Below are 16,161 nucleotides of genomic sequence, written 5' to 3'. Positions count from 1 at the left end.
GACCATCCTACAACCCCATAGATAAAGATTGATGAATTTAAACGCAACTTTAAATCTTTACTAACAGATATTAAGAGGCATCAAGATCTCTGGAAATGATTTCTTTACAATATGGTCAAATGCATGAACAAAACTTGGATTATGATTCAAAAATAATTTATAAAAGGACGAGTGTAATTTAACATGAGTTCAAAAAGATTATGCTGGTAGACCTTCTTAGGCGTCTCTGAAACCTCTGATAATTTACCCATCCAAGACCAAAAGCCAAAACCCTGTCCAGGAAATAAGGGCAGGTGTTAACGTAGCCATAGATCATCCAAAAATACTACCGAGCGTGCAATACATCCCCGAGAAGGTTGTATAATTTTAAGTCGACGACTGATCAGGACATCTCAAAAAATACCATGCTCTCTCAGGGAATCTGTGCACAAAAATGAGGCTTCAACAGTCACCAGAAATCTCCATGTACACAATCAGAAGACCTCCTATCGCTTTCAGAGTCCACCACCACCCTTCCTTTCAGATCTCTTGGTTTTTTTTTCCCTTTCATTGTGAGAAAATCAACTTTTCTTTTCTTCTTTATTATTATTTTTGCCTTTTCCCCCATCCTGAGTTCTGATCCAACTTATTGTTCATCATGGAGTTGGAGTAAAAACCAACCTCACAAGTTCTATCTCCAGCAGGCAGATCGTGAAGCAAAGAAACAGTAGTCTGGGTGATCAACATTTAGATACCGCACCCAATTTTCTGCAGCTTGGCGGAGGGAACTCACCAGTTGGAACTCTGCTCCACCGTTCGGAGTCCATATGGATCCTCTAAACTTATAGGGCGCAAGCCCAAAAGTAGGTAGGGTGACTATAGGAACACCATTCACCCGTTGTGGCGCAGAAGCAGTAGGACGTTCTGCATTCGAACAAGGGAGGGATTAGTACACTCAGACATTACACAACAAAGCAAGAAACGGCTGCTGCCATATGGTGTTTTTCAATACTAGACAAATGATAATTGATATCATTCTGATGTAATTAAGAAATATCAAATACGCTATACAAGAACATAGACATAGAAGCCAATTAAAGAGGCAATCCTAGCGCGAAGTGTTTGCTCTCCTAGTAGAGGGATATAGGAAGGATTTGATGTGCTTGTTATTATTTTAAAATTTTATTTTCCTACATTAGTTTAAAAGCGACTTAACAAGAGTTACAATAGAACAATTGGGGTATTACTAGTAAACTGTCTGATATACACAGAGGAAATCATACAGACATGTCTCTTCTGTGAATAAATTTTACAAATAAATACTGCAGACAAAAGCTATAGAATCCATCAAGATCGTCTTAAATTAAAGGTCTATCTAACTGAATGGATGGGAAAAAAAGGATGAATTTACCATGGAAGGTTGAATAAATAGATAGATGATTTATTTTATTTACCATGCTCTTTGTTCACTTCAAAATATGAAAAAAAAAAATGAAAGAATCCATAACTTGTACGTTACACATGCTCAACAGATCCAATAAGCTCCATCTGTTCGAACTGCTTGGCTCACTTGATTGCCCACACAAACCAGATGGCTTGACCAGACCAACTCAATTGCACCGATAAAAGTGTTTGAACCAACAAGACCAACCAAATCACCTGGCACAACAGGCTCAATCTAACGCTACCTGACTCGTTGGCATGGCTGGCTTGCTGAGCCCACTTGGTTCTCTAAGCCTAATTAGCTCATCTAACTTACCTAGCTCAGTTGGATAGACAACCTCGTTGACCTGACCAACTCATATGGCCTACCCAAGAAATTGACCTGGCCAGTTCCCCTGAACTAACCAACTTACCTGGCCCCACCAACTCATCCAATTCAACAGGATGCTTGACTGACTCACATGGCCCACATGTTCCACTGACTTAACTGACCCACACAACTCAACTGCCTTACTGGCTCATCGGCCAGGTTGCCTGCCTAGCCAATCAACTTGAAAGTCTTGTGCCTAATCAATCGGAAATTCCTGCCTAGCCCAACCTACCAGGCCTGATAAGCCCATTGACCCACCTGATTTAATCGGTTGCCTAACCCAATCAGCCCAATTAACACATATATCCATACCGCTAGACCTGCTCTCAACTTGCAACTCATCCGGTCCAACTGACTCATTCAAATCAATCAGCTTGACCAAGCTGCACGGGCAGTGCGATCTGCCTGAGCCATCCCACTTCATAATCATGGGTGAGCATTGTTTAGATGGATATTGTTTGACAAAAATGAAATATATTAAAAAATTCAATCCTTGTTAACCATCCACTTCTCAGTTTTCTCTCCAAACAAATGACAATTGAACAACTAGTATTAATAGAATACCATGGATAATGTAGGATACAGAAAAAGGAAAACCAATTGTAACTTTAAAAGTATTCCATGGCCAGATTAAATATATAAACAATAGGTGGGTGATTGGTATTGATATGATTTTCAAAAACAGTGTAGGACATTGAAAAAAAAGCAAAACAAGAATTGTAACTAATAAGATTCCATGGTCAGCTTAAATATATTGCACTATCTATGGACAATTAGTACGTAGAAGAGAAGGCAACATAAAACACTAAAACAATACCTTTCATCGGTGTAGAAAGGGAATGAAATGTCAGAAAACAAGCATCTAGATCCCTCAATGATGGGCCAGTTGGTATTCTATATATAGGGTACCTAAAAAATCCACATTAAAGAAAATCAATATTCATTAATCCAAACCATAATTGATTTTCAAATAATGCAAACCTCACCATGCAACTGAAATCCAACTAGATGGAAGTAGATCACAACTTCTAAGAGATTTCAAAGCAGGGAAATGACCTGCAAGATCTGAGATCTGTAGGAACACATTGGACAGAACATAAAAAACGAGATCAAAGGATAAAAAGAACCAAAAACCTAGATTCAGAAGGTATCAAAACAGCATACCTTATCAAATAAAGGTACACGAACAAATGGTGGATCATGTTCAAGATATTCAAACAGCAAGTCAGACTGTGAATGTCTACAATCCCCATCATCACTTGAAGATCCCTCTAGTCGGTCCCAATGTTTCTCTCTCAGACAAAGACTATGCATCCTTATAGTCAAGTTTGCAGCAACATGCTCTGAATCACATCCTTTTGAGTATCTGAACTCATTTTCATGTTCATGGTCACTACTTATACAACTACTTGAATCCCAATAACTGTCACCATCACTCTCATCACCAGGTCTTCTGCTAAATTTACAGCACAAAGAAGCATGTCAATTCACAAAACAATCTAAAATAAAAAATAGCAGTCCAGTAAGCATTGGAAGAACAATGATAATCTATGTCTTTACAGATCAATAGGAAGGTAGATAATAATTACTTTTATCTTGACGAATAGACCAAATCAATATCTTTATATATTTTCTTGGTAAACCAGGTATGTGAGTGGTTCACAAAAAAAAAAGTTATGGATAAACCATAAAAAGACTAACAAGCAAAAAGATAACAAGAAATTATAGATTAGCATAGTTTCTAGCAAAAAAAGGAAACATAGGCTAAGAGAGTCGATTATTAAGGACTCCCAAATTTCCATAGTAAGAGGATTCTTTACACAAAAAGTATATTGAATTCTTCCTAGATTAACACGGAAGGTTTCCATAGCACTGAAAGTGGATTCATTTGGCAAGGTCTGTAATGAGTTCCAAGATAAGTATCATCTAGCAAGGTCAAACATCAAAATGAAGACTCTCCGTGTTCAAGTAGTCATAGGAGAAATTGGTTATAGTAGCATCATGTAATAAATTAATTAAACATCAGTAGACAAAAGGTAAATGGGAATTTCTTTATTGTACATAAATAAAAAATCACGATTTAACTAGTTTTCATGGCTGAATGTCAAAAATGGAACTACCAAAAAGACAAAATCAATATAAATCACAGGTTTGGAAACAAACAATTGAGGTAGGGCTCAGCAAGCATATGCCAACAACTTTCTCCCTTTGCACAAGATGATGTCCAATAACACATTCACAGAAATCACTAAACAATTCCCAAAAACTAAGAGTGTGATGAATAAGCTACCAAATCCATGTCTTAGAATCAACTCAAAATGTGGGAACTGATTTAAGGCATTGAGCTAAGGTGTTACTCTAAGTTATGGTGGAGATCAATTGTATTGAGATCAGTAGTAACTCCTATTAACAAAATATTAGTACATGTCATGTAGCAAAAAATCTAGCATTGAGCACAACAGGTGTATCACTCCTTCAAGTTATGGTGGAGATTAATTTTTTTTAGATTAGTAGTAGCCCCCTATTAATAACCTGTTAGCACATATTATGTAGCAAACAAGTTATTGACTCCAAATGTGAAAGAGGCAATTTCCAGATGAGGGATTATACTTATGGCACTAAAATAAACTGTCAGCCCTTCAAGTTACTATCAGATGCCATTCATTTTGACAAGTTTAACGATTCTAATTAATAATTTTAGTGAATTATATATGTGGCAACAAACAATCATTTCTACATGTCTTGATCCAATTCCCAATGTGAGCACTCCCCAATGTCTTAATTAGAATCAATTCTTACCAGCTTGATAGTTTAAGTCACAATGTATGTCATTCAATTTCCATATTAACAGTATTAGTAGTTTCTGTTTGTACTCTTACAGTAGTACCAGCCAATTGAGGATCTTAAGAATTTGAACGAAAGCTTTCAGATACTATGGGATGAAGGGGAAGGGTCATGTTGGTTGTTCAAGACATTTACTCACCCAATAGATCAATAAATACTCTTGGAAAGGAATTCAGATAATAAATGGACAAATTCAATTGTATTATGTTCAATCTAGACGTTTAAATAAACACTTTATCATGTGCTTACATCAAACAAGTAGCTTTTTGATGAATGGGAGGCTGAAAAACATATAAGACATGAGACCTACAGGTACTAACATTAGTCAACTCATCATGCTGACTACTGGAATAATATATGCCTCAACCTACAAGCGCTGCCCAGGGTTCTGTGTCCATACCAAACTAAGATTGCAAACTTTGTAGACAACGGCTAACTAACATTTTTAACAAGAACTAAAAAATTAACAAAGTCAAATGGTTGTTTCATTACGAATCCTTCAAAATAACAACTAATATGTAACTGTTAAGCACTTTTACCTGCAGTCATTCGACGGCCTGTTCAATGCACCATATAACTGGATGCCAGACAAGAAGGGCACGTAATACTGGATCACGCTGGTTGTGCCGTTAAGAACAAGAGGAACACCAGCACCATAGGCGCTCCACTCAGCAAACGACTCCCAGAGGTCCGCCAGAGCAAAATAAGGCCTAGACTCCCCATCAGAATCCCTACATCCTCCCATCTTCATCTGAAAACCAATCAAACGTCAATTAAACTAAATGAGGATAAGCGAAGAACGAGACTTTCAAACCTTGGAAGGGTACTGAGCGGTAACAACTGGAGTAGTTGACTTCAAGAAACGTTCCAAGTTGCAAGGATGACCGGAAGAAGCACTAACACACGAAGCGGTCACTGTCCCGGTCTTCTTAGAAACCTCCTTTTCTCGAACTCGGTCCTCTTGCTCCGGGACGCCAGATATCGACATTGCAGCCTTATCCATGGTAAGAGATCTAGGGTGGGGCGAAACTACAGAGGTGCAGGTGCCGGTATATCTCTGCGAACTCTGTATGCATTGTCGGCGGTGGTCACGACGGCTCCTCCTAGCCTCCTCGAAGGCATCGTAAAACCGATGCTCCCCGTTCCGGCGACCCACCTGCAAGCTTGCCCCCGGCATTCTATCAAAGGCCATGAACTACAAGAAGAACCCCTAATCGCCGCCTCAACGCGCAGACACTCCGGATCCGATCAACTCCAATGATCCCAAATCGAAGCCAAAGCCGATCGAGGAAGAAGCTGCTGACAAATAAGCAAGATAAGAAAGCGACATCGACGCTGAAAAGGACTCGAGGGATGAGGAAGAGGAGGCGGCAGCGGGAGGGAGGAAGGAGGAGGAAGCATATTTAATAGGAAAATGAAACGAAGGAGGATGCTCCTTATTTAAATTCGTACTCAGAAGACTACACGATCTATTATTGGCAAATACCGCCGGGACCGCAAGCGCGAAGCGGGTATCAACGGGGTCGAGGAAGCGAAAGGACGGCTGCGGGACCTTTGCGCGCGACGGGGTTTGCAATAAGTCGGACGCCGACGCTGCGTATTAAAAGAAGCCCATCGCAACGTATTAATTCTAATCCGGGAGACGGGACAGGGTGGGAGTGGGCGTCAGAGGACGAGGAGATGCCACGTGTGCGGGACGGATCAGCGCGGCAGCTGGTGGCTCGGATCGCCACCCTGGCGCGTGGCCTCTGTCCGCACGAAACTCCTATCGGTGGGGAAACGGCCAGGGGAGCGGGTAGGGAAAGTGTGCTGCCGACTCGCCAGCCAACGGCTATATTTTATGAAGGAAGCGAACCTGGGCGGCGCCGGCCCATTAAATAGTTGTGGGCCTCTAGAATGGCCCATAAAAGATGCGCGCCATCGCATCTATTTTGCCGCCTTTTCCCCCTTTCTTATCGATTTCCAGATGCTGATGCTCTCCGAGAAGGAACGCAGCAGCGGTGGCTGGCGATGGTGGTGCGGATCTCTAGGGATGGCTTTGGCGATCTGATGGAAGGGGAGATGCAGTTATCTCTGAGATCGGCGACAAGTTTAATCGGTGAGTGAACATCTTTTTGATCTCGTAGGTGAGATAATTCTCCGCCTCTTTAGGATATCTTATCGATTTCCAGATGCCGATGCTCTCCGAGAAGGAACGCAGCAGCGGTGACTGGCGATGGTGGTGCGGATCTCTAGGGCTGGCTTTGGCGATCTGATAGAAGGGGAGATGCAGTTAGCTCTGAGATCGGCGACAAGTTTAATCGGTGAGTGAACATCTTTTTGATCTCGTAGGTGAGATAATTCTCCGCTTCTTTAGGATATGGATCCTTCTACTTCCTTCTGATCCTTGCTTTCTGATTTGAGTACTGTTGATTTGCTTTTCGTTCTCGATGTCGCTAAGAAATGGTAACAAAATTTGAAGATTTTAGAGGTGAAACACCGCTTGTTTTTGAGAATGTGGTAGTTTATCAAGATCAACAAGAGAATCAATAACTGCTAGCAGTATTTTTTTTCCAATCTTTATAAAAATGTGAATGTGAGTCAGGAAGGATCGATTTTCGATCCAAATTTGACGCGACTTAATTTTTCAGGATCAATATAAAGAGACCTAAAACCCGTATGAAAAATAGAATAATGACATGAATAATAGATAAGGATATTTAAATATGACAGTCCCGTGTAGGCATTTTAATTAATTTAGAATAATTTACTTTAGATTACAATAATTTTAATCAAAATTACAATGATAATATTAAAATAAAACATTTCAGAGAAAAAGATATTATGTTCGTTTGATGTTTAAAAAACTAAGATACATTTTTTTAGTATAACAAAAATAAGGATCAATTTCTGTGTTTAATTAAAAAAATACAAATATGGCCCATGCAGGTCTCGAACCTGCGACCTTCGCGTTATTAGCACGACGCTCTAACCAACTGAGCTAATAGGCCATTGACATGAAGATTACTATGCAAGTAAGTATGACTTTGATGAAGAGAATTGCTTTGCCAACTAGTGAAAACTCTTAAATATTGAGAAAACTATTCATATATTTATATAGATAAATTAAGGTGAAGTTAACTTTATTACTTTGAATTAGATGTTTAAAATTAAATTAAGGTGAAGTTAACTTTATCAAGATCAAAATAATCTAAATTTTAAATCAAATTAAATTTTCTACTAATCCTTATAAAATATGTTAGATATGCATTGAGCATATAATAATTTCTGATCAAAAAGAAAATAGTATTAAAAACAGCTATAAAATATAGAAATAAAATTAGCAAATATATGATCTTCACATTATTAGCATAACATTCTAACTAACAAACAATTGAGTTAATTGACTATTATCTAATGAGATTACATTAAATTTGATCGCGTTTTATACTCATGTTAGAATTTAGAAATTTTAGTATGGAAATTGCTCCTCTTAACTAGTGATAGGATAACTAATCAGTAGTTTTTTTTTTTAATTAGCATCGACATCCAACTCTTAACATAGATTAATCTTTAGATGATTGGTTTGATTTTATGAAAATTTTTCATTGATAAACTTACATCCTCTCGAGGATAAACTAATCAGTAGTTTGCTAGGTATATAATTAAACGTGGAGTCAATTGTTTATATATTTACACAGATAAATTTACAATAGGTCAATTTTATCATCTTGAATTAGATATCTCAAATTGATTCTATTGGTTTTTAAGCTTCAAACTATAAGAAAAAAGGCAAAATAATTTAAATTTTCAATTGGATTAGTTTTATACCTACTCCATGAAAAGCATACTAAACATGCATTTAACATGTAATTTTAGTAAATTATCTCCGCCAACAAAATATAGAAAATTAGCAATAAACTGCCAGGCACACTTGCAATGTTGATAAGAGGCAAGGAAAGTTTGTGAAATTTAGGTACATTTCAATAACACATATTTTTATCTAATTATTTTAACTCCAAAATCTTTACTTTGCTCACAACTCAAGTTCAAATTTTCAATTTTTTATACTATTTTGTTTGTGTGTGTGTTAGGTTACTGAAATATTTCAGTGAAATAAGAGAGCTTTATTGGCTTGTTCAACAAGGCAATTTACAGCTGCAAGACTGAAATCAAAGGAAGACGGCAAAATGCCAAGTAACCAGACCCATGCAACACGAGATGGGAATACTCGATATTAAAGGACATTTAGATTGACAGTGATTCGAACACAGCCGGAGAGGCTCGATCCCTAATTAAACTCAGCCAGAGATCTCAATGGACTCGTGTTCGGTGAGTGGCCTACTACTCTTCTGTCTGTCTCGTGTTGCAAGTGTCTCTCGCCACTTAGCTTTTTTTTTAAAAGCGTTTGCTTGTGATTTCAGTCTTGCATCTGTAAATTGCTGTTTTAAAAATTCTAATAAACATCTCATATTTCTTGAATTGTTGAGTTTTTTTTTCTTACAGAATTTGGAAAACACGACCTGCAATCGACGTCCTAAACGCATCGTTAATAAATAAATAATACACTTAGTTGGATATGTAAAGGATCCAATTGTGTAACCAGAAGTAGTTAAGGTACCAAAATGATTCCTTTGATGGCGTCTAGGTTTTTTTTGGCTCATGTCCTCAATTTAAGTCTTTCTGTCCGATGTTCTTGATTTATTTAAGTTTTTTTATTTAATCTTTTTAATTAGGATATTTTTATCTGGTCCTACTGATTAAGATATTCTTGTCTAATTTTAATTAAGACTTTTTATAAATCTTGATAAGTACATTAGATCATTAGATCACAAGTAACTTTAATTTTGATTCTTTATTAATATCAAATTTCAGATTTGATCGAGTGGTATTATTTATGCTAACAGTCTTCCTTTTTTGGATAGTTGGCAACATTATTATAATTAAAGGAAAATAACATGATTTAATGTGGGAGAATAAAGAGTAAGTATTATTAACATGGATAAAAGTTTCTCCCCCTTTAGCTAATTAAAAATTCTCTCTTTGAAATATTCATTTCTCCTCAATTTTAACTTTACTTTATTTCTCTCCTCCTTTCATAAATATCAAAAAATATAATATTTTAATAAACAAAAGAGTGTTTTCAAAATATTAGGATAAAAGCACTTAACAACAATTTTAAAATCAATCATTAGTTTTTAAAGAAAATTCTTTTGTTTGAAAAATAATTAGCTCTTGAAAAAAACTTTGCCTTTAAAAATCCTTTCTTTGCTTCCTTGACATACATTAAAGATGGGAAATCGTTAAAGTACATTTAAAGGATTTCTAACTTTGAAAGCATGATTTCTCAAAATGATTTTAAAATATTTTTATACTTAAAAAAGATTTTTAAAAAATATTTAAGTTTAGTAAATATATTTTCAAAATCATCTCAACAAATATAAGTTGTCTAATGATATTTTTAAATTATTAAGAATACTCTTTTAATTTGAAAAATATTTTAGTTAAAAATAATTTTTAGATCATTTAATTTTCTCCTCCTTTAAAAAGGAATAAGTCTAGGCATGCATGAAATGAAATAAATCCCAAAGTCAAAGTCCTAGAATAAAAATCCTAAAGTCAAAATCCTAAGTCTAACCATAATGAGTTATAGGTTGTGTTATAATTATGATTTTGTATTCAGTTTATTGAGTTGATTGATTTCTTAAATTAAGTTTGGAAAAAATTGTTAGATTTAAAAGACTTAAAATTTTGTTAGAGTTTTAATTGAATTTAGATTAAATAAGTTGAAATTAACATTAAGATGAGTGTTAACTTCAAATTATTATGTTTAAGTTAAGTTTAAATTAAGGTTATTAGAGATATTTAATTAAGGTTACATTATTTATGATTAAGGTTAATAGAGATATTTAATTAAGGTTACATTATTTATGATTTAATAGTTAAATTAATTAGTATTTTAATAGAATTTAAATTATTAGATTAAGTTTAACTTAACTAAGTTAAATTTAGTTAAGATAATTTACGGTGCATTTTAAGTTTTAAAACTACTTAAGGTTTAAGTTAAATTTATTAATTTGAATTAATTATGATTAAATTGATAATTAAGTTTACGTTTAAATCGTATATGGTTAACTCAATAAGATTTAAGTTAAATAATTAGATTTATTAATTTAATTTTGATTAGTGATTAATTAGGGTTGAATTAATTGTTATGGTTATATATTTTATTAAGTTTTGATAAGTTATGTTTGTTAAATATATATATTATGTGTAATTATGAATTTACTATGTTACTCAACTTATTAAATTAATTAAGTATTAAGTTAATTAAATTGAATGGGTTATATTTTAAATTTTAGCTAGGTTATGAAATATTGTGTGAAACATTAGTTAATTTTAAACCATTTCGGGCACCTGGATCTGTCCAGGCTTCAATGTGTGTGATCCCTGCATCATAGTATTAATACAAAGATAATATAATGAGTATTAACGATAGCTTATAACCATCTTGTCTCAATTTTTAATCTTTCATGAAACCTTAAGATGGACCGACGCTTATTGTTTTCTTTTCGAAAGTGTGTCTTCATTACTCTGCTTGGGAGAATTTACTTGATGTCAAACCTTGGTCCACCCGACTTGTTTGGATTTTTGCTCAGCTGATATTGACTCTCGCGACTTCCGCTAGACCTCTGATTCTCGACTCCGTCTAGTGTCCTCAACCCCTAAGACTTCTTGCTTGGTGTCCTCGACCCAAGGGTTTCCTGTCCGATGTCCTCGATCTACCAAGTCTTTCTGTCTAGTTCCTCGAACTAGAACTTCCGTACATAGTTCCACCACTAGGACTGCCTTGCCTAATCTCAACTAAACTTCTTACAAATCTTAATAAGCACATTAAATCACAAGTAATCTTTATTTGACCCCTTTGTCAATATCAAAATTCAAGTTTGATCGAATGGTGCTACTTGCACCAACATATTTCTGAGCGAAGTGACCATTCTTTATTACAATTAAAGCAAGTCAATTTACTTTTATTCCTTTTGAATTGCTTCTTATTTGGCCCCAGCCTAGCAACAACAACATCAATTTCTTTTTCCTTTCCCTTCTTAAACTATTTCTTCTTATCCTTAGATCCAAACGTTCTAATAAAATCTTCAGCTACAAAAGTTTATCCAAAATCCTTATTCTCTCTGCCTCCAATTTAACATGATCTGAGACATCAACAAAAGTCTTGATAATTTTACTGTGTTAGATTTTGTTTCATTGTCTCTCAAAAATTATAAAGGGAATGGATTACTGTTTAAACATGTTATTCATTAGTCAACTCATGACCAACAATCTTTAGCTTCTAAATTATATTAGTCATTTCCCTCATATATTGTGTCACGAAAATATTCAAGTGTTTTTTGTGTTATAACTGTCAAACTTAATTGTCAACTGACAAAGCTTACTAAAGCTTAATCCAGTGTACTTTTCTCTAAGGACAAATCAGAGAGCATGAGCAAAGGGTAATAACTCATACTTATAAACCAGATCATCTACTATTGAAGTTATCAATATACCCTAGTAGTAGAGTCATTTTTCTTCCATGCCTTATAGACATTAATATCACATCTGTGTTGTATTGTCATACCATCAACAAGTTCTTACATAACCCGATTAATAGTCTCCAGAACTTAATGTTCCTCAAGAACGTATCGTATCTTGAGATGTCATATTTTATAATTGTCTCCATTTAATTTCTTTTTTTATTAAGTTCGACAATGATTAGGGGTGAGTATTCGGTTATAATCAAATCGAACCGAACAGAATCAAATATTTTTGAACTAACCGAATCAACCAAATTTTCAAATAAAAATCAAATAAATCGAACCGATAAAATATCAATTAATTTGATTTTCGACCAAATTAACTGAAATAACCAAAATTTTAAAGTATTATAGGAAATTTATAAATTAATTAGAAATTTATAAATTTACTTACTTATGAATTTATAAATTATATATATTTTTATTAATTTGATTTATTCGGCTTAACCGGATAAGAAATTTTAAAATCGAACCAAATTAATCAAATTTTTAAGAAAAAATTAAAATTTTGAAATAACCGAACTGAATTTTTAAATTCAGTTGGTTCGATTAGTTTGTTTGATTTAATCAAACTTTTGCTCACCCCTAGCTATAATATTTTTAGTAGTCATAATCTACCATAAATAAACATATTATTTAGTGATTTAGTGCAAATTATATGCATATAATTTTTGATTGACTAAATGCAAATTTGAGTTGTATACAAAATTAAATGATAACTATATTTCCACTCATCATTCGTATGATCCAATCTAACCAACATTGATCAATTATATTACACATCCTATCAAATGAACTAATCATGAACTTATCATTAAATTTAAGATGGTTAACACTTAACACTCTTTTTACAAGTTTGTTAATACATAACATACTCTAATAACTTATAACATAAACAACTCTAAGAAACTGGATATGTACTACTGCTCCTATTAGGACAGACACTAGGTGAGTAGTAATCAATATAATTCCTATCTTTCTTGACTCAACTAGGACATTCTTAAGTAGATTGACTTCTTGATTCTTTAAATTTATATTTGGTTTATCTTCTGGATCCACCTCAATCTCTTTATGATCCTCTCAAGGAAGTGGTCCATAACTATCCACATAGGTTAGATAGTGAAGTAGCTCTTTTTTCATCTCCACATATGTGATGCGCTCTTCATAACGTCTCCATGTATAGTGTGCTACTTCATTGAGGTATTTCGGTAGAGATCGAAATAGAGCTCAAATAATTCGATAATTATCCAGGATAGAAAAATCTTATTATTCAAGTCTTCAGAATAATTTATCAAGTCTCCCAATGTGTCTTCTGACCATAAAAAGGATCATATACTATCTCTTTGATAATCTCCCTTAGTTTATTTCGCAATCCATCATGATGAGTTATAGTGTATATTGTCCGTGCCATCTGAAATTTAAATCAATAAAGTAAATACAAAATCGACTAAGCAATAATAAAACGGGCTCATCCCAATTCAAAATATGCATAGAACCAACACACAATACATATACAATCAAGAAAAAACAAATTATCTTGTTGTTTAGGAGTTCCAGTCTACTATCCAATCAACTACTGAATTCAGATTTCGAATGGTCCGAATGTGACTGACTCCTCCCAAGCATTCCGAGTGCTACTGCGCTTCGTTTGCCCTAGTCCAATCAAAAACACTCCTCAAGTTGAAGTCAAAATCTGAGTAGGTACATCTTGGACTACTGGGTTAGCGTCCCCACTCAGCAAATTTGAGTCACGTTGTTAATCGAGTCTGAGTACCCACTCGATATACCCGAGTCACTCGATTGATTAACAATGTCGACTCAGTAAGCCAACCGAGTCCAAGTTGTTTAAATTTGAGTTAGAGTTGTTCTTTCGATCAACCACTCAGCACGTTAGGTATGCACTCAGCTCGTTGAATATATATCTTTCGTGACATCCCGAGTTCGAGTTATATCTGTCAATTCTAAGTGGGATTTAGCCAACTCTGAAGTTAGAACGTGAGTTCTACGATTCGAGTCTGAGACGGATTCATCATCCCGTGTCTTATTCGACATCCACATACCGAAATCACTCGACACGACTCAATAATTGCACCAAACCACTCGACATTTGTGCAATTGTGCTCCCGAGTGTCAAAGCACTCAGTAGTATTAGATTAATCAAATTTGAATGGATTACCGAATCTCAAGTGCAAACTTAATCCTCATCATTAAAACTAGTTTAATTGAATTTTTATCTAAACTCAGGTTTTTTTTTAAAAAAAATTCTAAATCCAATTCTATTTCAACCCAAATTGATTGAACAATAAAACATTAAAAGAAAAAAAAATGATATTTTATTTCTTAACGCAAACATCACCCATGCATTTTAAATTTTAAATGCAGTTTTTTTTTCCCTGAAGTATGATTATATTCATGACACAGCATGATTCATATTTTTTTTTTCCCGTGTGAGTCACGTTCATCTATATGTAAAAAGAAAACCGGCTTATTTGATCACGTGAGTGACGACCACTCACGTGACAATAGGTTGGGTGATTTTTTCTTGCCAGCATTAGTATTTGCCTCCCTGTTCTCAAATAATGATGGGACGTCGTCTCGTCGCTTCGCCCTTTTATCTACTGTTCCTTCCACTCTTCCGCCATAAAGGACCGTGCCATCACGTGCTCCCTCTCTCTCTCTCTCAATCTATCGCTCTGTTCCTCTTCGTCCACCACCACACTGCCGCTGTGCAGCAGCGTGCAGGGCGAACAGCCAGCGGGCTTCTGCCCACCTCCCTCTCTTTCTCCTCCGAGTAAAAACGTGTCTATCTTTTAGTAAGACTGGAATAAAGAATTAGTTGCGCAGCTCGTTTAAGTGTAATTTATGGTTAGGATGTGATCAGATGGCTCGCTTTTTCTTCTGCTACTGGCTACTGCTACTGCCGCTGCCGCTGTCTTTGTTTTGGTCCTGAATCCTGATCCGCTGCAGGCGGAAATGGAAGCTGCAGCTGCTCTTCTTCTTCTTCTTCTTCAGATCGGCTACAACGCTGCTTCTTGCTTCGCGCTTTGCTTTTTGGCTTGACTGCCGTCGCCGTCGACGTCGCTAACTGCAAGTGTAATATATATTCCTTCTGCTGTTTACAGTGCTTTCTTCTCCATCGCATCGATCGATTGATTTCTTTATTAAGCTTAAATTAAGCTTTTTATTTTTTTGATTTGGCGTGGTGTTGGTGTTGGTGGCAAGTTATCTATTTTCTACTTTCATTTGGTTGGTCTCTCTAATTGTTCTTTCTACAGGATTTTAGGAGGTTATCAGTCTCTGCAGATAAATTGTCCAAGGTGGTTTCCGAAGAAGTACCTGGAACATTGGCCGCGCTAAAGCTGTCTGGTCTGGAGATTGATGATTTAACTTACCAACTTAATATTCTTAAGTAAGCTCCGCTATGTATCATTTATCGTTGTGTGTTATCATATCTGGATTCTTTTGAGGATGACATAGCTCTATATTCAGGCAAAGAATAACAGGGAAGCAACAGGAAAGGAAGCAAACAAATCCAAGATCTCAGGGTCGAAGAGGTAAACTTAAGACAAACTAACCCTTTTTTATGGGAATAGGCATAAGGAGTGTGTAAATCTCATAGATACAAAGTGCAAACTGTAATATAAGAAAGCTTAACATTAGATGCTTTAAATTTATGGTTCTTTAATTTAAACTCTGGATTACTGTTTATCCACTTCTTTTATTGAAGTTTCTGTAGTTGGATCCATAATATGATAGTTTGTTTTCTTGTTTTATTCAGAAATAAGTTGTTTCAATTTAAGGAAGCTTTTTGCCATGCTAAAATGTTCAGTTTCAAGATATGTTTGTAGGTTATTGCTAAAAGTTGTTTAGATGACATTGACGATAGCATTCAAGAGAATCATGGCTACCTGATTGTGAGAGTAAAAGAACAATAGCATTCAAGAGAATCATGGCTGC

At 35.2% G+C, this 16,161-nt stretch overlaps 1 protein-coding gene, 1 long non-coding RNA gene and 1 other non-coding gene across 4 annotated transcripts; 1 reads left to right on the top strand and 2 right to left on the bottom strand.

Moving 5' to 3' along the window:
• Window positions 1–93: 93 nt before the first annotated feature.
• On the bottom strand, window positions 94–6,149 carry LOC141831683 (uncharacterized). 2 transcript variants are annotated; one of them, XM_074719097.1, is made up of 7 exons: window positions 6,089–6,149; window positions 5,451–5,932; window positions 5,176–5,387; window positions 2,957–3,248; window positions 2,779–2,864; window positions 2,610–2,701; window positions 94–903 (listed from the first exon to the last, which is right to left on the bottom strand). In XM_074719097.1, exons 2-7 carry the CDS (start codon window positions 5,826–5,828, stop codon window positions 671–673), a joined length of 1,293 nt encoding a protein of 430 aa, XP_074575198.1. In that variant the 5' UTR covers window positions 5,829–5,932; window positions 6,089–6,149; the 3' UTR covers window positions 94–670. The 2 variants fall into 2 exon arrangements, with proteins under 2 accessions (XP_074575198.1, XP_074575199.1); XM_074719098.1 differs by having other exon boundaries at window positions 2,957–3,245.
• A 1,403-nt stretch (window positions 6,150–7,552) lies between these two features.
• Window positions 7,553–7,626, bottom strand: TRNAI-AAU (transfer RNA isoleucine (anticodon AAU)). Its single transcript has one exon. It is a non-coding gene; the product is annotated as a tRNA-Ile (tRNA).
• A 7,488-nt stretch (window positions 7,627–15,114) lies between these two features.
• LOC141831337 (uncharacterized) lies at window positions 15,115–15,977 on the top strand. The gene is made up of 3 exons (XR_012602043.1): window positions 15,115–15,297; window positions 15,480–15,613; window positions 15,694–15,977. It is a non-coding gene; the product is annotated as an uncharacterized LOC141831337 (long non-coding RNA).
• Window positions 15,978–16,161: the final 184 nt, after the last annotated feature.

The sequence above is a fragment of the Curcuma longa genome, chromosome 7 (assembly GCF_044706935.1).
Source record: "Curcuma longa cultivar G26 ecotype Majalengka, Jawa Barat chromosome 7, ITB_CL_G26_1.1, whole genome shotgun sequence".
Lineage (NCBI taxonomy): Eukaryota > Viridiplantae > Streptophyta > Magnoliopsida > Zingiberales > Zingiberaceae > Curcuma > Curcuma longa.
This window is presented reverse-complemented; position numbering and strand designations above follow the sequence as displayed.

Coding starts and splice junctions, on each gene's coding strand:
- LOC141831683 (XM_074719097.1), bottom strand. CDS start 5,828: ATGGCCTTTGATAGAATGCCGGGGGCAAGCTTGCAGGTGGGTCGCCGG. Junction 5,388..5,450: donor CCGCTCAGTACCCTTCCAAG/GTTTGAAAGTCT, acceptor ATTGGTTTTCAG/ATGAAGATGGGAGGATGTAG. Junction 904..2,609: donor CCTTTCTACACCGATGAAAG/GTATTGTTTTAG, acceptor GTTCGAATGCAG/AACGTCCTACTGCTTCTGCG.